The sequence below is a fragment of the Heteronotia binoei genome, chromosome 21 (genome assembly GCF_032191835.1).
Source record: "Heteronotia binoei isolate CCM8104 ecotype False Entrance Well chromosome 21, APGP_CSIRO_Hbin_v1, whole genome shotgun sequence".
Taxonomy (NCBI): domain Eukaryota; kingdom Metazoa; phylum Chordata; class Lepidosauria; order Squamata; family Gekkonidae; genus Heteronotia; species Heteronotia binoei.
Window position 1 is genome coordinate 11,193,030 of NC_083243.1, and position 22,662 is coordinate 11,215,691.

General features: G+C 45.8%; 1 protein-coding gene across 1 annotated transcript in view; it reads right to left on the bottom strand.

Annotated features, from left to right (window-relative positions):
• Positions 1–22,662, bottom strand: part of WDHD1 (WD repeat and HMG-box DNA binding protein 1) — a 118,539-nt gene that overhangs the window by 78,294 nt on the left and 17,583 nt on the right. Inside the window, exons 4-8 of the mRNA XM_060261842.1 lie at positions 21,109–21,220; positions 18,879–18,929; positions 3,558–3,653; positions 2,563–2,655; positions 1,000–1,106 (exon numbers count right to left, since the gene is read on the bottom strand). Of these exons, the coding sequence (XP_060117825.1) occupies positions 1,000–1,106; positions 2,563–2,655; positions 3,558–3,653; positions 18,879–18,929; positions 21,109–21,220 (459 nt within the window). The remainder of the gene's footprint in view (positions 1–999; positions 1,107–2,562; positions 2,656–3,557; positions 3,654–18,878; positions 18,930–21,108; positions 21,221–22,662) is intronic.

Sequence of the window (22,662 nt, forward strand, 5' to 3'; positions counted from 1 at the left end):
GAGAGAGATCTTGGGGTCGTGGTAGACAACTCACTGAAAATGTCAAGACAGTGTGCGAGTGCAATAAAAAAGGCCAACGCCATGCTGGGAATTATTAGGAAGGGAATTGAAAACAAATCAGCCAGTATCATAATGCCCCTGTATAAATCGATGGTGCGGTCTCATTTGGAATACTGTGTACAATTCTGGTCACCGCACTTCAAAAAAGATATTATAGCATTGGGAAAAGTGCAGAAAAGGGCAACTAGAATGATTAAAGGTTTGGAACACTTTCCCTATGAAGAAAGGTTGAAACGCTTGGGGCTCTTTTGCTTGGAGAAACATCGACTGCGGGGTGACATGATAGAGGTTTACAAGATAATGCATGGGATGGAGAAAGTAGAGAAAGAAGTTCTTTTTTCCCTTTCACACAATACAAGAACTTGTGGGCATTCAATGAAATTGCTGAGCAGACAGGTTAAAACGGATAAAAGGAAGTCCTTCTTCACCCAAAGGGTGATTAACATGTGGAATTCACTGCCACAGGAGGTGGCGGCGGCTACAAGCATAGCCAGCTTCAAGAGGGGATTGGCCACTGTGAGACACAGTGTTGGACTGGATGGGCCATTGGCCTGATCTAACATGGCTTCTCTTATGTTCTTATGAGTTGGCTAGAGATCTAGCCAGCCCAAGCAGGCCTCACTCACCTGGGGCTCTCCTGGGCCACTCCCCCCCACCACCCCAGTCCGAAGGCCGGAAAGCCACCCGCTGCCCAAAATCATATAAGTAGTGGAGAAATGGTGGCGTGGTCTTCTCCAGGGGTTAGTGAGGGCTGCTTGGGGTGCAGCAAAGCTCCTGGTGGCTGGCTGGTTGCCCGCTCTCCTCATCCAGGGATTCAGTGGACAAGGAAGGTAGGTGGGGAGGAAGAGGGGGAACCCTCAGAAAGGTTCAGGAGCTGTGCTTCGGTGAGCTCCTGCTGAATTCAAGGCCTGCTTATGACACCATAAAAACTACTGGCACCTCTCCAGACACTCCTTTGTATCCACATTCCAAATGATCATACAGCCGCCAACACTTCCTGCTGCCACAAACTGTCCACAGGGAGACCAGGCTACAACACTGAGAGTCTGCAAGAGAGAAACAGAGGGACACCATTAGCTACGGGATACTTTGAACCAGGTATTTTAAGCCTGTGGGAACCTTTGGAATTCTGGCTCTGGACTGCGAGTAAAACCGCAAAATGGCGGCCACAAGAGGCGGAGCTAACTACAAAAACACAGGGAGTCAGATCATGCGTAAGACTAAGAGAAATTCTTCAGCATTTCAGACAGAATCTCTGTTCAACAGGATGCCGTTTCAAATTAGAATACCGTTTAGAAATGTTTTCTCGCATAGACATTTAGAAATGTGTAAAAATATACAAAACCGGAGAAAGAAGCCAGCGTTGCCCACTTCTGCTGGGAACAAAAGTGCAGTGGCACCGGAAAGACTAACAACATTAGAGTGTTGGACTGGATGGGCCATTGGCCTGATCCAACATAGCTTCTGTTATGCCTGGAGGAGTGATGCTCTGTATTCTTGGTGTTTGGGGGGGCACAGTAGACGGAGTCTGGTGTCCTGGCCCCACTGATAGACCTCCTGATGGCACCTGGGTTTTTTTGGCCACTGTGTGACACAGAGTGTTGGACTGGATGGGCCACTGGCCTGATCCAACATGGCTTCTGTTATGTTCTTATGTCTGGAGGAGTGATGCTCTGTGTTTTTGGTGCTTAGGGGGCACAGTAGAGGGCTTCTGGTGTCCTGGCCCCATTGATGGACCTCCTGATGGCACCTGGGTTTTTTGGCCACTGTGTGACACAGAGTGTTGGACTGGATGGGCCACTGGCCTGATCCAACACGGCTTCTCTTATATTCTTATGTCTGGGGCAGTGATGCTCTGTATTCTTGGTGCTTGTGGGGGCACAGTGGGAGGGCTTCTAGTGTCCTGGCCCCACTAGTTGACCTCCTGGTGGCACCTGGTTTTTTTGACCACTGTGCGACGCAGAGTGTTGATCTGGAGGGGCCACTGTATTTATTATGAGATATCTTAAAGTCGTTGCATTTAATTTGATATGTTTTATTTATTGTTATTGCAACGTTTTAATGTTGTTAGCTGCCCTGAGCCCGCTTTGCGGGATAGGGCGGGGTATAAATTGCAAATTAAATTTAATTAAACTGTCTAGATCCGACATGGCTTCTCTTATGTTCTTAAAAATCACAGCTCTCTCTGCTCCCAGCGCGCCACCATCCAACGTTTTCTCTAAGCTGTGGCAGTCTTGTGAGCAGAAATTCCACTTCGCGAGCTGCGGGCATTAAAGTTGTGAGCTGCTGCGTGTGCTCATTTTTCCTGAGCCGAGACAAAAATGTTTGAGCTGGAGGCTAAAAAACTGTGAGCTAGCTCACGCTAACTCAGCTTAGAGGGGACATCGCTACTGTCCTCTGCACACCCCCCCCCCCCCAAACACAGTGCTACAAATGACAGTCCGTACTACCCTGTCATTCTCATAAAGACTGAACTGTAACAACCGCACAAAGGATGCCTACCTGAGAGATGAAGTTATCGGACAGATCAAACTCATGGTTCCACGTCTCCCTCTTGTACATCTTAACCACCTTCTCTACCGGGATGGCCAGAAACTGTCCAGACGAGAAATCACATTTTTTAAAAATCCTTTTTGTTTAAAAAAAAAGAGTTGGTTTTGATGACAAAGAAACACTGACGTGTCGTTTGATTCAGGAAGGAGCCCAAACAGGTCAAGTAATAGACAGGAAATATTTATTTACTTATACCCCACTTTTCCTCCCAACAGGGCCACATTATGACTTTTGTGGTTAGGAGTGTTGGACTGGTATCGGGGAGACCCAAGTTTGAATCCCCACTCGTACCACAGAAGCTTGCTGGGTGACCTCTCAGCCGACTAGAGTAGTTAAAGCATCAGACTAGGATCTGGGACAGGGGTGGCCAAACTGTGGCTCCGGGGCCGTATTTGGCTCTTTCACGCCTATTGCGTGGCTCTCAAAGCCCCCACCGCCCCATCGGCCGGCTTGGGGAAAGTATTTCTCTCTTTAAATCGCTTCTCCAAGCCAAGCCAGCTGGCGGCTTGGAGAATGCACTGAAAGTTAAAGTTGCTTTCTTTCCACCTCTCCCTCCCACCCATCTATCTGCTTTCCTCCCTCCCTCCCAGCTCTCAAAAAAAAATCTGACATTCATGCTTTCCGGCGAGGATAAATGGAACTGTGTAAGCTGCTTCAGGTAACGACCGGGGAGACAGAGAGTGCACAAATGAAGCAAATAAATAAGTATATACATTCAAAACTGACCCCTCTGATATGAAGCACACTGGTTGACCTTCTGCTCTGGCCCCACTGGGATCTTGGGCTCTGGCCCACTCTGTCTATAATAGCCTAACTTACTTCGCTGGAGGGAGGGGACTTTGTATGCCGCCCTGAACTCTTTGCAGGGGGGGAGGGGGAGAAATTGCAATTAAAAATGTGACTGAAAACATGATTTTTTAAAAAACAGAGAATGTGTTACATGCCTTTCCTTTTTTTGGCTGCCAGGCGAGTCTACATATTGATTTTGCATCGACCACGTCATTACACTTCTGCAGCAGCGGCCAGCTTTTCTCACAGATCTGGAAGCAAAAACATGTTAACAGCGGTGATCTAAGAACGTAAGAAAAGCCATGTTGGATCAGGCCAGTAGCCCATCCAGTCCAACGGTCTGCGTCACACAGTGGCCAAAAAACCCAGGTGCCATCAGGAGGTCCATCAGGCCAGGACACTAGAAGCCCTCCCACTGTGCCCCCCCCAAGCACCAAAAATTCAGAGCATCACTGCCCCAGACATAAGAACATGAGATAAGCCATGTTGGATCAGGCCAATGGCCCCTCCAGTCCAGCACTCTGTGTCACATAAGAACATAAGAGAAGCCATGTTGGATCAGGCCAATGGCCCATCCAGTCCAACACTCTGTGTCGCAGAAGAACATAAGAGAAGCCATGTTGGATCAGGCCAGTGGCCCCTCCAGTCCAACACTCTGTGTCGCAGAAGAACATAAGAGAAGCCATGTTGGATCAGGCCAGTGGCCCCTCCAGTCCAACACTCTGTGTTGCAGAAGAACATAAGAGAAGCCATGTTGGATCAGGCCAGTGGCCCCTCCAGTCCAACACTCTGTGTCACACTTAAGAACATAAGAGAAGCCATGTTGGATCAGGCCAATGGCCCCTCCAGTCCAACACTCTGTGTCACACTTAAGAACATAAGAGAAGCCATGTTGGATCAGGCCAATGGCCCATCCAGTCCAACACTCTGTGTCGCAGAAGAACATAAGAGAAGCCATGTTGGATCAGGCCAGTGGCCCCTCCAGTCCAGAACTCTGTGTCGCAGAAGAACATAAGAGAAGCCATGTTGGATCAGGCCAGTGGCCCCTCCAGTCCAACACTCTGTGTCGCAGAAGAACATAAGAGAAGCCATGTTGGATCAGGCCAATGGCCCATCCAGTCCAACACTCTGTGTCACACTTAAGAACATAAGAGAAGCCATGCTGGATCAGGCCAATGGCCCATCCAGTCCAACACTCTGTGTCACACTTAAGAACATAAGAGAAGCCATGCTGGATCAGGCCAATGGCCCATCCAGTCCAACACTCTGTGTCACACTTAAGAACATAAGAGAAGCCATGCTGGATCAGGCCAATGGCCTATCCAGTCCAACACTCTGTGTCACACTTAAGAACATAAGAGAAGCCATGCTGGATCAGGCCAATGGCCCATCCAGTCCAACACTCTGTGTCACACTTAAGAACATAAGAGAAGCCATGTTGGATCAGGCCAGTGGCCCATCCAGTCCAACATTCTGGGTCACACAGTGGCCAAAAAAAACCAGGCACCACCAGGAGGTCCACCAGTGGGGCCAGGACACTGGAAGCCCTTCCACTGTTGCCCACCCCAGCACCAAGAATACAGAACATCACTGCCCCAGACTTAAGAACATCAGAGAAGCCATGTTGGATCAGGCCAATGGCCCCTCCTGTCCAACACTGTGTGTCATACAGTGGCCAAAAAACCCAGGTGCCCTCAGGAGGTCCATCAGTGGGGCCAGGACACTAGAAGCCCTCCCACTGTTGACCCTCCCAAGCACCAAGAATACAGAGCATCACTGCCCCAGACTGAGAGTTCCAATAATACGCTGTGACTAATATCCACTGATGGATCTCTGCTCTATATGTTTATCCAGTCTATCTAGTGTGTTTTTCTAGTATGATACAGTCCCCTGTGAAGGAGATAAAAGGTTCTAGAAGAGGCAGGATGCAGGCACAACCCCTTGAGGCTTGTAGCAATGGACCTGAGCATCGTTGAAGAGCCGTGATTTGGACACAGAAGACCATGTTCAGATCCCCTTTTCAGCCATTTGTATTTATAGTTGCTTTGTTAGAACAAGAGCCCCGTGGCGCAGAGTGATAAAACCGCAGTACTGCAGTCCTAAGCTCAGCTCACGACCTGAGTTTGATCCCAGCGAAAGCTGGTTCAGGTAGCCGGCTCCAGGTTGACTCAGCCTTCCATCCTTCCGAGGTCGATAAAATGAGTCCCCAGCTTGCTGGGGGGGAAAGTGTAGATGACTGAGGAAGGCAACGGCAAACCACCCCGTAAAAAGCCTGCAGTGAAAACGTTGTGAAAGCAACGTCACCCCAGAGTGGGAAACGACTGGTGCTAGCACAGGGGACCTTTCCTTTTCCTTTCCTGTTAGAACAAAGTCCATGTCCACTAAAACCAGGGGTCGCTTTGTAGAAAAATAGGTGGTGGAGCTCATCCAGGGATTGTTATGCAGCTGCACCTACTGTTCAATGGACAAGGTGGGGAGGAGGAGGGGGAAATCCTCAGAAGGGTTCAGGGGCTGTGCCCCTGTGAGCTCCTGCTGAATCTGAGGCCTGGTTAAGACAGACCTTTTATTCAAGGAAGACATTTTATTCAACAGGAACTTAGGACCCCGAGCAACTGGCTGTTATCTGTTTCCTTCTCTCTCTCTCTCTCTCTTGCTTCCTTCTGCATCACAGCTTGCTTTGCCAGACTTGCTCAATCACGTAGGAGCTACAGAGCCAAGCCTCTATTTTCTCCATTGGCTGAGGCTCTTCTCCCTTGGGGAGGAAGGAGGAGGAGGAAAAGCTTGCTTTGCCAAGCTCTCTCAATCGCACAGCAGAGCTACTGAGCCAAGCCTCTCTTCCTTCTATTGGCTGAGGCTCCTCCACCTCCTGGTCCCCCGGGGAAGGAAAGTCAGAGCTTCCTTTGCCCAGTTCCCTGGATCCCATGGGAAAGATACAAAGAAAGCACTTTTAAGACCAACGAGTGCTAATGTGTTAATCGTGTTTTAAGTTTTTTTTAAAAAAAATTCAGAATTGTGTTTGTCAGTGTCCTTTATAAAGTTTGTATCTCTGCTGCCTGCCATTACATTTTATGTCACCCATGGTCCAGCCCGACAAGCTCTCATTTATGTCAAGTTCTGCATTTAGGCAGGAAAAATACAATGCATGGTTATAGGATGGGGGAGGTTCGTCTTAGCAGTAGTATGCGTGAAACAGATCTCGGGGTCTTAGTGGATCATACGCTGAACATGAGCCAACAGTGTGATGCGGTGGCTAAAAAGGCAAATGCAATTTTGGGCTGTATTAACAGAGATATAGTGTCCAAATCACGTGAAGTGATGGTATCGCTTTACTCTTCTCTGATAAGACCTCACCTGGAGTCTTGTGTTCAGTTCTTGGTACCACATTTTTAAGAAGGATATAGACAAGCTTGAACGGGTCCAGAGGAGAGTGACAAAGATGGTGAGGGGTCTGGAAACCAAGTCCTGTGAGGAAAGGTTGAAGGAGCTGGGGATGTTTAGCCTGGAGAGGAGGCGGCTGAGAGGTGACAGGATCACCATCTTCAAGTACCTGAAGGGCTGTCCTATAGAGGATGATGCGGAATTGCTTTCTGTGTCCCCAGAAGATAGGACCAGAACCAATGGGTTGAAATTAAATCAAAAGAGTTTCCGGCTCAACATTAGGAAGAACTTCCTGACCATTAGAGTGATTCCTAAGTGGAACCAACTTCCTCGGGAGGTGGTGGGCTCTCCTTCCTTGGAGGTTCTTAAACAGCGGCTAGATGGCCCTCTGACGAAGATCTGTGAATTTAGGGGGAGGTATTTGTGAGTTTCCTGCATTATGCAGTGGGTTGGACTAGATGACCCTAGAGTTCCCTTCCAACTCCATGATTCTACAATTTAATTTCAACCCATTGGTCCTGGTCCTACCTTCTGGGGCCACCGTAAACAATTCTGCACCATCCTCTATAGGACAGCCCTTCAAGTACTTGAAAATGGTGATCATATCACCTCTCAGCTGCCTCTTCTCCAGGCTAAACATGCCCAGCTCCTTCAACCTTTCTCCTTCAACCAGTTTGGTGTAGTGGTTAAGTGTGCAGAGAACCGCGTTTGATTCCCCACTCCTCCACTTGCACCTGCTGGCATGGCCTTGGGTCAGCCATAGCTCTGGCAGAGGTTGTTCTTGAAAGGGCAGCAGCTGTGAGAGCCCTCTCAGCCCCACCCACCTCACAGGGTGTCTGTTATGGGGGAGGAAGGGAAAGGAGATTGTAGGCCGCTCTGAGACTCTGTCCTTGGAAGGGCAGCTGCTGTGAGAGCCCTCTCAGCCCCACCCACCTCACAGGGTGTCTGTTGTGGGGGAGGAAGGTATAGGAGATTGTGAGCATCTCAGAGACTCTGAGTGGAGGGCGGAATATAAATCCAACGTCTTCATCTTTTTCGTAGGGCTTCGTCTCCGGACCCCTCACCATCTTCGTTTGTAACCAGCCTGCACTTTACCGTTGCTTATAAACTGCGTTTTAATGACCCTTACATAAGCGCTCGCAGATCCACGCAAACACAGAATCCTTGACTGAAGGGGCATTGGCCTTGCCAGCTACTTTCCCCATACCTGCACAGTAGGTCTCCTTCAACTGAAGATGCAGCATATCTATATACCGGCCAGATGTTAGACAAGCACGCCAAAGGGGCAGGGGGGCAGAAACATCAGGCATTTTATTTTATTTTATTTTTTTTTTGCATCTGCATGAATCAAAGTTTATTTTTTTTTTTTTTAACATTTTTTTTTATTATAACATTGCACAACAACAAAAAGAAGACAACAACAATAAACAACCAAAGAAGTAACAACTAAACAACAATTCAGCATTTACAACAATAACAACAACAAAAAATATGTTATTCATAATCCTATATACATTTTATCTTCTGGAGCGAATATACAAGAAACTAAATATTTATAATATTAATATCTCTATTCAAGACCATTCAAATCCCAATTTTTTTGCCCATTCATACATTGGATACCACGTTTTCTCACACTCTTCCATGTTCCCGTCATTCAATCTGCATGTTAACATATCCATTTCTGCAGCATTTAAAAGATTTAACATAAACTCTCTTTTGGATGGTATCTGAGACGTTTTCCAATATTTAGCAAATAAGGTCCTCGCTATTGTAATAATATAAAACAATAACTTTTTCGCTGTTTTAGATATAGGGATTTTACATATGTTCAAAAGGTACAATTCTGGCACATGCGGGATATTAATCTTTAACATCTTTTTACACCAAAGCGAAACTTGCACCCAGTATTTTTTTGCAAGTCACATTTCCACCATATGTGGAACAAAGAACCTTTTACTTTACCACACTTCCAGCATTTATCCGATTACATTTGGGAAGGCTTTGGAAAGCCTTTCTGGGGTAAAATACCATCGATGAGCCATCTTATATAGATTTTCTTTTAGCTGGGCAGATTTTGTCAATCTTAAATTCTCTTTCCATATTTTCTCCCATTCGCTTAGTTCGATGGTATAACCAAAATCCTGTAACCATTTAATCCAATTTTCCTTCACATTTTCGTCTTGCATTTTCAAATCGAGTAACCAGTTATATATTTTTGAAGTAAGCTTCCGGTCAGTTCCTAGTATAATGCAATCAAATTCATTTAACTTTTTGGAGAATCCTACTTCATTGTCCTTTTTATATCTTGATTTAACTTGCATTTTAAGCCACCAATCCATATCCACATTTTCCTCGATTTTCAATTCGTGTTTGGGATCCAGTAGCGATTCATAAGTAAGGTGGTTTCCCCAACAAAAAAGATTGGGGTGCACTGAAGCTTCCACTGGGGAGAGCCATCTGGGAGTATATCTATATACTTGTTTTTTAATTTCAGCCCAAATCTTGAACAAAGACTTTCTTATTTCATGTCTAAAAAAGATGCTCCCTTTTTTGGGGTCTTCGTACCATATATACGAGTGCCAACCTTTAACAAGGTCCGCACCTTCCAGAGTTAAAAGTCTTTTATTTTCTAATAACAGCCAGTCTTTGATCCAAGTCAAGATGCACGCTTTGTGGTAGATCTGCCACTCTGGTAGGGCAAACCCACCTCTTTCCTTCTTATCTTGTAGGACTTTCAGTTTGATCCTAGGTTTTTTGTTTTGCCAAACAAATTTTGCCACTATTTTGTTAAGTTGTTTGAAAAAGGATTTTGGGAGGATGATAGGGATCATCTGAAATAAAAACAGCACTCTCGGCAGTATATTCATTTTGACTGTTGCAATCCTTCCCAGTAAAGAGATTTGCAGTTCATTCCATTTTTCTAAGTCAGTTTTAATTTCTTTTAATATTTTTTCATAATTATCTCTTACCAGGGTTTTCAGTTCTGCTGTTAAATTTATACCTAAATATTTAATTTTTTTTTCATAGGCAAATCCTGATTCAACTTCTAATTCAGATATTTGTTCTTTCGTCATATTTTTAGCTAAGAACTTAGTTTTTTGATAGTTGACTTTGAAACCTGCTACTTCCCCATATTGTTTTAAGGCAGACATCAACTTTCCAATTGAGGAGTTTGGATTTTCCAACGTAATTAATATGTCATCAGCAAAAGCCTGCGTTTTATAGATTTCCTTTTTAATTCTCACTCCTTTGATTTCCGAATCTTCTCTGATCATTTGCAGTAACGGTTCCAATGCTAGAACAAAGAGAATAGGGGACAGCGGGCAGCCTTGCCTTGTGCCTTGCTCAATCTTTATTGGGTCCGTCAGGGAGCCATTAACATTTATTCTCGCTTTTTGGCTTGCATAAATAGACCTGATCAAGTTTACAAAGTTTTCTCCACAGCCAATTGATGTTAAGGTTTTGAAAATAAAGCTCCAATTTACATTATCGAAAGCTTTCTCTGCATCCAATGAAATTACCGCAAGTTGTTTATCTGGATGTTCTTTATAGTATTCCAGGACACTCATTAATATTCTAACGTTTTGTCTCATTACTCTTCCGGGAATAAAACCAGATTGATCTTCGTGTATAATATTCGGGATAATCTTTTTAAGCCTGTTTGTTAGTATGGTCGCATAAATTTTGTAATCCACGTTCAGCAATGAGATCGGTCTGTAATTTTTAATGTCTGTAGGTTCAGTCCCACCTTTATATATTAATGTAATTAACGCCTCCAGCCATGATTCAGGTATTTTAGTTGTCTCTCTTATTCCTTCCAAAACACGTTTATATGGTATTAAAAGCACCTCTTCAAAACACTTATAAAACTCAATCGGCAAACCATCTAAACCAGGAGTCTTATTATTTTTCTGGCCTTGAATCGCTTCCACAATTTCTTGCATTGTTATCGGATTTTCCAGAGATTCCCGTTGCTGGTTTGTAATTTGTTTCATCTTGGCTTGTTTTAAATATTCATCTTGCTGGGGCTCAGATACTTGCTGGTTCTTATATAGCTTCAGATAAAATTTCCTCACAATTTCTTTCAATTGTTCCTCTTTGACCATTTCTATTTGGTTCTCATCCTTCAATGATCTGATAACTTTTTTTTCTCTTTCTTTTCTCAGCTTGAAGGCTAACCATCTACTAGTTTTATTCGCGTTCTCAAAGTAATTTTGTCTAGTCCATTTTAGTTTCCTCTCAAGCTCCTCTGATAGCAGTAGATTTATTTGGTGTTGCAAAGCGTGGATCCTTGTTTTAATCTGTTCTGTATTATTTACTTTTTGGATGTTTTCTTGTCTACGTAGTTTGTCCAATAGATCATTATACTTTTGGGTTCTTTGTTTCTTTTTTTTAGCTGAGTAGGAAATTGCTAAACCTCTAAAAAAAGCTTTAAAGGCGTCCCATATTATTTGGATTGGAGTATCATGTTCCCGATTTTGTTCAAAAAACGCTTTTATCTTTTTTTTTGAGTCCAATACAAATTCTTTATCTTTTAAGATTTGCGTATTTAATGTCCAACGAGTCCTGGGGGTTGCCTTTCCCAGAGTTATCTGTATTGGGTTGTGGTCAGCAAAAACTTTTGGAAGTATATCGGCCTGTTCCACTGCTATTGCCACTGATATTGACATCCAACACATGTCCAATCTGGACCATGTATCATGCACTTGAGAATGGAAGGTAAAGTCTGACGTCTGGGGATTCTTCATTCTCCAAGTATCCACCAGGTTGAGTTCATCTGCCATCTTAAAGAAGGTTTGGGGAAGTAGGCCACGCAGCCTTTTCCCCCCCCCTTTCTTCCCAGTTTTTTTATCTTTAAGAACGTCATGTACAGCATTGAAATCTCCCAGGATACAATAACTTGTATTTTCAAATTCAATTAACTTCTTATACAATTCAGCAAAGAATTTATCTTGGTTGTTATGGGGAGCATAGATGTTTCCTATAATCATCTTTTTACCTTCCACTTCGACTTCCACCAACACAATTCTGCCAGAACCATCACAATAGAGTAGCTTAGAGTTAATCCATTCTTTCACATATATAGCTACTCCTCTTTTTCTCCTGAGATCGGAAGAATGGTAGAGGGTACCCAATTTCTTATTTTGTAGATATCTTTGATCTTCCTTTTTGATGTGTGTTTCTTGAATACATATTATGTCAGACTGGGTCTTCTTGAGCTGAAGAAATATCTTACTCCTTTTATGCGGTTCATTTAAGCCATTGATGTTCACTGATATTATCTTTAGTCCCTTCTTATCCATTGTTCTGTCCTAGATTACTATCTAATATCTCTCTTTTCTCTTTCGATGCTTGCGATCTTGTCATTATTTTTCCATTTTTCTTCTTCTTTGTACTTTGCCTATAGGTGCTGCTTGAAGCTTCTTCTCTTTCTTGCTCTTCTTCCGTTTCAGTCTCTTGATTATCAATATATTCCATCCAGAACTCTTGCACTTTCTCCGAGGATGTTATGTTGAATCTTTTACCTTGGTACACGAAAAAAATTCCTTCTGGTATCAGCCATTTGAAGGAGATGGATTGGTCAACCAACCACGCCACTAGCTTCCTGTAGCCTTCTCTTCTTTGTCTTACCCTCCAGGGAATATCTTTCATGATTTTAATCTTGTTTCCTTTCCACATTATCTCATTTCCTCTTGAAGTTCTCAGGATCTTCTCACATGTGGAAACTCTCATAAATCTTACGTGAATTTCCCTTGGGAGGTTGTTCTTTTTTGTATATGCCGTTGCTATTCTTTTTATCCAATCAATTTCTAGGCCTATATCCTTCATCTCCTGTTTCCCATCTGGGTTCAAGATCTCTTCAATTATTTTATGTAAATCTTCGCCTTTTTCTTCTTGCACATTTTGAAATCTCAGTTTATACATCGCTTGGTCCATTTCCATTTTATCCAGTCTATCCTCTAAGTCTGATGTGGTGTTTTTAACTTCTCTCATCGAAGCAGCCATAGTTTTCCCCTGCTCCTCCAGCACATCAACCTTAGCCGTCAACTTATGTGCTTGTTGTACATTTGCTAGGACTTGCCTTTGAAATTCATCCATCCTTTCATTTGTTTTTCTAATATCTTCCTTTAATCCTGCCTGAATCTCTTCCAAAGCCTCCTGGTTCTGCTTAAAACCCGCCAACATTGTGGCATGTAATTTTTCAACAGCATCCTGATTCAATGCTGAAGTAGCAGATTTCCCTAGGCCAGGAGGGGTAGCTTGGGCTGGTGGTGCTTTCTTAATTTTAGGATCCATTTTAAATGCTGATTTTATCTCTCTTTATGTTCTCCAGTATTATCACAAATACCCCTTTTATGCTTTTCCTTAAATTTGCTAAAGCTTTATGAACCCAAGCAATATTAATATGAGTTCTATAGTTCTATAGTCAAGCTAGGATTTCAATACTTAATTATATCAATAACACAGACAGTATACTGTGGTGGTCAATTTAACCAGAGAGCTCAAAACCCAGAAAAATACAGCAAGGTTATAATCAATTAGATCAAAGTTGTTAGACCAATCAGTTCAATACATTATAATAAGCAGTAAAGAAAACAAGAAAAACAAAGTGGAGCCAAATCCGTCTAACTGAGAGTTTCACCTTTGCTCAAAGTTCCAGACTACAAGTCCCAATGAGTTCAGCATTCAACAATTTATAACAACATTCATGGTATCAGTATTCAAATCACCAGGGTAGGAGAAATTAATTCAATTAGTTCAGCGTTGTGTCAAGCAACAAGAAAAACAAATAAAACAAAGTAACGTCAGTTCAGTCTAAGCAGATACTTCACCCTTGCTTAGAGTCCCGGACTACAAGTCCCAGAAGTCTTCTCTCCCTTCTTCCTTCTTCCTTCTTCTTCCCAGAAGCCTCTACACCTTTAATGAGTTCTAATCAAGCTTTCAGTGACGCCATATAAAGCCCAAGTAGTTCCAAAACGTGGGCGCAAAGCAAGAAGGCGGCAGTCAAGAGTCTCAAAATGAAACAGGATAATCACCCACTCTTCAAGGAGGAGGCAGCCGCGGCAGGAGCCACTAAGAACCACCTCCCCCTCCTTTCTTCCACTCCGTCCTCCGTTGTCCCTCTTCACACGCTACCAGCCCCCGCCATCTTTCAAGCCTCTGCACTCTCTAGCTCTCCAGCTCTTCCCTTTCTCTCTCTCCGTTCTCCACTCTCCACACTTCCAAAGTTCTCATTCAGTCATTTCTTTTCATCTTTTTATTTATGTCCATCTTTACCACTTCCCCCTCCTTCCTTTCAACCTCCTCCTTGTTGGAGCAAGAATCTACATAAACCCAGTCTGACAGCCACAGTATGACAGCTGGTGATCTAGCTGCCAGGCTAGGTCACAGTGACCTGATCAGCAGACCGGCTTGAGCCGGCAGAAGCCAAGTGATGCAATCTGCTGAGTCAGCACGGCCAGGATTGGCTGCTTGGACTATATATGATCTGTGTGTGCATCACACAGGTCTCTCCCTGTGAGATGGTGGTTAGGCGAAGCACTTTGTCCGTGGAGGTGATATTGTATAGACTGCACAAGAGAGCACTTGTTGTGTATATATGTTAATACACCTTTTGGCACTAGTTGCACGTGTCTGCCTGATTTTTTTTCCTGAAGCCCTGTGTCGGGCAAGTCATCTCCCTCACTCTGCTACTCCCGCTCCGACAGGGTTATGGGCCCAGCACGCTTCCGCTGCGCGGAGGAGAGAGTTGAGAGTTGAGCTGACTGTGAGTTTGGAAAGAGCCGGAGGCGAGGAACGCCGGTGAAGGACACAGAAGCACCACCGTTCTCTGTTTGAGAGCCAGAGGGACGTCGGCAGCCAGCCGTGAGGAGGAGTCGGCACGATGGCTCAGCAACAGCTTGGAGTAGCCGTTGAGAAGCTCACCTCAGCCAACTACGCGGTGTGGAGCCTGAGAATGCAACACTACCTCAAGCGTGAAGGGCAATGGCTGTTCGTGAGTAACCCCCCTGCTGACTTATCTCCTGCCGAGACTGTGTTATCGGATAAGGCACTGGCCAACATAGTGCTGTCTATAGGAGATGACCAGCTGGTTTATGTGCGAGGGAAGGACACTCCCAAGGCTGCCTGGGACGCGTTGAGTGCGGTGCATGTTAGCACCACTGCTGGTTCCCTCATGGCCTTGACAAGGAGGATGTTCCGCACCGTTATCCCGGCTGGAGGGTGTGTGAAAGATCACATCAAACGGCTAACGGACTGTTTCGTTGAGCTGGAGGCAAGAGGCAAGACTGTAGCTCCAGACGACAGAGTGTACATTTTGCTGTCGTCGTTGCCACCTGAGTACACTCCCCTGATAACTTCTCTGGAGACGGTGGACGTAGCGACCCTGACCATGGAATACGTCTGTGCCCACCTGCTTGACTTCCAAGAGAGAATTGCGGCCGTGAGCTGTCCGGGGGTGTCGGCCAGGCAGCGTGCTGTTATCGGTGTGTCCGGGAAGACAGCCAAGAACGAGCCAGCTTTTGCTGCTGGCAGGCGTCCGAAGGTGGAGGAAGTGGAGCCGACTGCGTTTGCAGTCCGTCGCTGCTATGGATGCGGGTCGTCGCAGCACCTGCTCCGAGCTTGCCCTGAGAGGGAGAAGAGGCGGGGGCGTGTGCGGCGAGAGCGGAGGACCGCCAGCCCGTGTGAGGAAGCAACCCGGCTGGTCACGTCTGCAGTAGAGAGCACAGGGTCTGCTTGGATTTTAGACTCCGGGGCAACGAGCCATCTCTGCTGCGAGAAGGAGTTGTTGAAAAACATTGACAGTCCTGAGCATAAGTATGTGAGATTGGCTGATGGGACCACTGCCAATTCTGTTTGCTCAGGCAATGTGGAATTTCCTGCACTGAAATGTATGTTGCAAAATGTGTTGTATGTACCCTCACTGCAGTCTAACCTGTTGAGTGTTAGCACACTGTTTGACCAGGGATACCAGGTGAGATTTGAGAAAACCTGCTGCAAAATCCTGGGAGGTGGGGGAAAGTTGCTTGTGACAGGAAAGAGGGAAGGTAAACTGTATGTAGTCCAGAGTGATTGTGCCCAGGTGGCTCAGGTGTCGAATGAGCCTGTGCACAATAATTGTATACATTTGCTCCATAGGAGACTTGGGCACTGCGGATTTAGGGCGTTAAAGAAAACCCTGGAGCTTGTGCCTAGTTTGAAAGTAAATCCTTGCAAATGTTACTTGGATTGCCAGGTCTGCAAGAAGACCAAAAGCAAGGCGTGTGCTGTTGCTAAAGAAAGCTCAAGGGAAAGCACACGAGCCCTGGAACTAGTCCATTTAGACGTTATTGGCCCATTGCCAAAGAGTCTGTCGGGGAGGAGATACTGCTTGGTGGCCACCGACGACCACACGAGGTACGCGTGGGTTTTCACCATGGTGCATAAGTCTGAGGTGTATAAGACATTCACCAAGTGGGTCAAAGCAGTGGAGAGACAATTAGGGATTAATCTCCTAGCTGTACAAACCGACAGAGGGGGGGAATTCTTATCTAACCAGATGAAACGTTGGCTGGAGAACAAGGGCATTGCCCACCGTCTGACGAACCCGGCAACGCCCCGAGAAAATGGGCATGGGGCTGTATTGCAGAATGTGATGTATTGCATGTTAGAGGATGCACAACTGCCAATGACCTATTGGGCAGAAACCATACATGCAGCTGTTTTTTTGCAAAATAGGGTTTGGTGTAATACTGTGAAAAATGTGCCTTACAGGTTACTGTTGAACAAGACCCCAGATTTGAGTTCTTTAAAAGTCTTTGGGTCACGGGCTCGGGTTGGCATCCACTCCACGAGTAGCGGGGAGGGGGATGTCCGGGCAGAGAGCCTAATTTTTCTGGGCTACAAGCCAAGGGCCAGGTGTTATCGTTTCTGCAATAGCAAAAGCAAGATAACACTTAGTAAGAGTGCCCAGTTCAATGAAGAAAGCAGCTGGCCAAGGTTGCACTCCTTGCAGAAACAATTTGTCCTGCTGCCAAGTAGCGATAACGATGTTGGAGCGCAGCCCAGAACTCCAGCCCAGGAGGTGGCACCCAGTGGGGCTGGAGAAGGTGAGCCGAATGCTGGCACAGAGCCTGACGAGCAGAGTCAGGAGGCAGAGCCTCAAATGCAGGAACTGGAGGTAAAGTGTGAGAGTCAGGAGGTTCAACACCCAATTACAGGGGCAGAGCAACCAGCCCAGGAGGTGGGAACAGAGCAACCCGAAGAAGACAAAGCTGGTCCAAGCACAGGGCCACGGGTGTCTGCCAGGTCCACCAAAGGCCAACGTCCCGCTAGGTACAAGTGTCCCTATGTCACTCTGACTGTCAATCCAGACCCACCCGGATTTGAGGAAATGTTAAAAGAAAAGGCTAAGAAATGGAAAGCCTGGGTGGCAGAGTGCGAGGCAAGGGAGAAGGAGGCTGAAGCCAAGCGTCTGAAAGAGCTGGCTGAACAGGAACACGATGATGTGTTTTACAATCATGATGAGTTCCTGAACGAATTCCGGAAAGGGTTCCGAGCTACGTAAATATGAACTGTAATGTTGCTGGTGGACATGTATGTAAACTGTGTAAAGTGTTTTGGTGCACTGGGTTTAAATAGATTAGGAGGTGTGTTGGAGCAAGAATCTACATAAACCCAGTCTGACAGCCACAGTATGACAGCTGGTGATCTAGCTGCCAGGCTAGGTCACAGTGACCTGATCAGCAGACCGGCTTGAGCCGGCAGAAGCCAAGTGATGCAATCTGCTGAGTCAGCACGGCCAGGATTGGCTGCTTGGACTATATATGATCTGTGTGTGCATCACACAGGTCTCTCCCTGTGAGATGGTGGTTAGGCGAAGCACTTTGTCCGTGGAGGTGATATTGTATAGACTGCACAAGAGAGCACTTGTTGTGTATATATGTTAATACACCTTTTGGCACTAGTTGCACGTGTCTGCCTGATTTTTTTTCCTGAAGCCCTGTGTCGGGCAAGTCATCTCCCTCACTCTGCTACTCCCGCTCCGACACTCCTTCCTTCTTCACGTTCCTCAGTCTTAATTAATTTCCATGCCTTCTGGCCGTCCTCCCCTCTATTACCACTTCACCAAGATAAGAGGGTAAAGATAAAAGGAAGTCAAACAAAGCTATCGCGTATCCGTCTCTTCAGAGAAAAGTAAGAAGGGGGGGGGGATCCGCTCCTCGCTCACCTCGTCGGTTTGCTGCTATCCGTTCCGCTTGGATTGTTTTCGGCTTCTTCGCTTTTCAGCCCTGAGGGGAACTCGTCTTCTCAGCACAGGTATTTTGCCCCTTATTCCCGGTCCAGGCTGTTTCATACAAAATCTCTCCAAACCTCTTTTACTTAGTCTTTCAGGGCTAACGTTTAGAGTCGCTGTAGTTTCAGGCGCTCCATTCTCCGGCGGCCCAGTTTGAGCTATAGAGCAGTTGTAAGCCTCGGCCCAGGGAAGACAGAAGTTGAAAAGAGAAGCCTCCGCTGCTCCCTTCAATCCTCTGTAAGCTCCCTTTGGCTGCGGGGGTGTCCCCAGACACCTCCTTAGAAGGGACCCAGCAGGGGGTCGCTCCCTAAGGCTTGCAACCCAAGTGTCATCCAAGAGCACCTGGACAGGCACTTGCGTTACTCGGCCATCTTGCCGGAAGTCCACATCAGGCATTTTATAAGGTAGCGCGAAATAACACATGCTCCTCATCTCAATCGTTTCTAAAAAAACTATGAAATGTGCAAGCGGTTGGAAACGACCAGGGACAGCTGTTTTGGTCTCCAATGGTGATTCTTAGAAACGAGACTGTTTAATCTGAACCATCTGGCTGATGTTTGCACCTACAAACACACACTTTTCAAGAGGCCCGTTACTGGATTCCTGCCATTGTTTTGCCACAAAAGAAACTCTCTCCTGCCGGCAAGTAAAGTTCCCGTCGCGCTGTAAAAGAGCAGGGGGTGATATTTTGAAGAGCGCAAAGGATGCTTAGCAAATCGGTATGGGTTCGCTGCTGAGTTGCAGGAAAACTTTTAAAAGCCACCGAAGCATCTCTCAAGGCAAAATTTCTAGGTTTGATTCCAAGAAGACGGCACTTTACCTGCTCTGCAATATTCCACACTCTGACAGATCCATCACAGCTTGCTGACGCCTGCAGAAAGGGGGGGGGGGGGGGACATTTTTGAAGAGTCAATAATCACAATGGGATTGCTTGTTTAAAACAGCACAGTGGATGGTATTTTTTGACATTTGCTAAATACTCCAAAGGTTGGCAGATGTTTGACGAGAAACACGCCTCAATGATCAAGAGAAAAATATAATAAACACACCAGGATTTTGCTCGTGAAAATCATGCGGGGTAAATCCTAAGCCTGTGACACTTTTTATGCTTTGAATCTTCTTAAAGAGCTCACTAACATACATGCATCTGACTGGAGAGCCAGTCTGGTGTAGTGGTTAAGTGTGCAGACTCTTATCTGGGAGAACCGGGTTTGATTCCCCACTCCTCCACTTGCACCTGCTGGCATGGCCTTGGGTCAGCCATAGCTCTGGCAGAGGTTGTCCTTGAAAGGGCAGCTGCTGTGAGAGCCCTCTCCAGCCCCACCCACCTCACGGGGTGTCTGTTGTGGGGGAGGAAGGTAAAGGAGATTGAGCAGCTGCTGTGAGAGCCCTCTCCAGCCCCACGCACCTCACAGGGTGTCTGTTGTGGGGGAGGAAGGTGAAGGAGATTGTGAGCCACTCTGAGACTCTTCGGAGTGGAGGGGCGGATATAAATCCAATATCTTCATCTACCTCACAGAGTGTCTGTTGTGGGAGAGGAAGGTAAAGAAGATTGTGAGCCACTCTGAGACTCTTCGGAGTGGAGGGTGGGGTATAAATCCAATATCTTCTTCTTCATCATCATCTTTAAGCTACTGTTTGGGCCAATAAATGTGCCTTTCCAGAAGTTATTCTTTCTGCGAGGGGATTACAAAAAAAAGACCTTGAATTCTCCAAACCAGTGGAACTGAAGAAGAGTTGATGAAAATGGGCACACCCTCCCACTGCGAGTTCCTTTGAGCACAACCAAAATCAGTGTAATTTGTAATAATAATAATAATAATATTATATTGGATTTATATCCCGCCCTATACTCTGATGCTCTGTATTCTTGGTGCTTGGGAGGGCCACAGTGGGAGGGCTTCTAGTGTCCTGGTCCCACAGATGGACCTCCTGATGGCACCTGGGTTTTTTGACCACTGTGTGACAGAGTGTTGGACTGGATGGGCCATTGGCCTGATTCAACATGGCTTCTCTTATGTTCTTATGTGTGACACAGTGTGTGGACTGGATGGGCCATTGGCCTGATCCAACATGGCTTCTCTTATGTTTTTATATGACACAGAGTGTTGGACTGGATGGGCCACTTGGCCTGATCCAACATGGCTTCTCTTATGTTCTTATGTGTGACACAGAGTGTTGGACTGGATGGGCCACTGGCCTGATCCAACATGGCTTCTCTTATGTTCTTATGTGTGACACAGAGTGTTGGACTGGATGGCCATTGGCCTGATCCAACATGACTTCTCTTATGTTTTTATATGACACAGAGTGTTGGACTGGAGGGGCCACTGGCCTGATTCAACATGGCTTCTCTTATGTGACACAGAGTGTTGGACTGGATGGGCCAGAGGCCTGATCCAACATGGCTTCTCTGATGTTCTTATATGTTCTTAACCTGTACACTCTGGTCATCCTCAGAGGCAAGCATACCACCTCCCCAAAAGCCATGCCATTTGTTGCTACTTACAAGAATGCAAATGGAAATGTTTAAAATTGTGGCTTCTGAAAGTACAGATTGCTGGGGAGCACAGAGGGATCTGCCTTATACTGAATTAGGGGCGGGACGGTGGCTCAGTGATAAAGCATCCGCTTGGGAAGCAGAAGGTCCCAGGTTCAATCCCCGGCATCTCCAACTAAAAAGGGTCCAGGCAAGTAGGCATGAAAAACCTCAGCTGGAGACTCTGGAGAGGCGCTGCCAGTCTGAGTAGACAATACTGACTGTGATGGACCCAGGGTCTGATTCAGTAGAAGGCAGCTTCATATGTTCATATCAATCAGACTCCCGGCCCATCAAAGTCAGTCTTGTCTATTCCAACTGGCAGCAGTTCTACAGGGTCTCAGACTAGAGGTCTTTCACATCAGCCACTGCCTGGTCCTTTTCACTGAAGATGCCAGGGATTGAACCTGGGACCTTTGACATGTAAAGCAGAGGCTCTATCACAGAGCCACAGTTCCTAGCAATAAAAAAAGAAAAGCTGAAGAGAAATCATTATAGGAAAGCATCTTACCAGAAAAGCACCCTGTGGATCAAACGAGACACTTAGAACAGGTGCGTCGTGCCCTCGAAATGTCTTTTGCTGGCTGCTGTCAGCCACCTCCACGATCTTCACCAAGAAGTCACTAGAAAGAAACATGGCATCAGCAACGACTATACTACAAAGGAGGAAAATTCTCTTTTATTGAGACTGCATTCCCTCCATATAAAATAACGAACAATAAAAGGCACCAAAAGCAGTGTGATGCTTTTTAAAACTTACCTGTTGTCAGATAGAGCTCTATGCAATGGGAGGGGGCTTGGCTCAGTGGTGGAGCATCTGCCTTGCATGCAGAAGGTACCAGGTTCAATCCCCGGCATCTCCAGTTAAAAAGATCATGTGGAAAAACCTGACACCTTGGAGAGCAGCTGCCAGTCTGAGTAGACAATACCGACTTTGACGGACCAAGGGTCTGATTCCGTATAAGGCCTGATCCAACATGGCTTCTCTTATGTTCTTATGTGACACAGAATGTTGGACTGGATGGGCCATTGGCCTGATCCAACATGGCTTCTCTTATGTTCTTATGTGTGACACAGAGTGTTGGACTGGATGGGCCATTGTCCTGATCCAGCATGGCTTCTCTTATGTTTTTAAGTGTGACACAGAGTGTTGGACTGGATGGGCCATTGGCCTGATCCAACATGGCTTTTCTTATGTTCTTAAGTGTGACACAGAGTGTTGGACTGGATGGACCATTGGCCTGATCCAGCATGGTTTCTCTTATGTTCTTATGTGTGACACAGAGTGTTGGACTGGATGGGCCACTGGCCTGATCCAACATGGCTTCTCTTATGTTCATAAGTAAGCAAAAACAGATGGAGGAATGATATGAAAATTCAATCTGGATCCCGGAATAGGGAGAAAGGTTTAAAATTTTGCTTTTGTAACAATATGGAGTGTTCAAAACATATGAACATATGAAGCTGCCTTATACTGAATCAGACCCTTGGTCCATCAAAGTCAGTATTGTCTTCTCAGACTGGCAGCGGCTCTCCAGGGTCTCAAGCTGAGGTTTTTCACACCTATTTGCCTGGACCCTTTTTTGGAGATGCCAGGGATTGAACCTGGGACCTTCTGCTTCCCAAGCAGATGCTCTACCACTGAGCCACCGTCCCTCCCCGAAACATCTTACTCTACCATTTGGGACTAAGAAGTAACAAGAGAAGTGGCTGAAAGATTAAGCAGGAAGGCAGCCAGTCTCAAGACTGCCTTCTGACACTCCGTAAAAGTGCTAAAAGAAAGTGAGAAAACTGTCCGGCTGAATTTGCTTCAACACATCTGGAGACTGGCAAATAGGTGCAAGAGTAAAGAAAGCGCTCTCAATGTGCAAGACAATTTCACACACCCTACTTTTCAGAGGGATTTATTAGGAAAGGGAAAGTTGCTTTCTTTCCACCTCTCCCACCCCTCCTTCCTCTCATCGATTTGCTTTCCTTCCTTCCCTCTCTTGGCCTTTTCTGTAGCAGGAACTCCTTTGCATATCAGGCCACACACTCCTATATAGCCAATCCTGTAAAAAGAGCC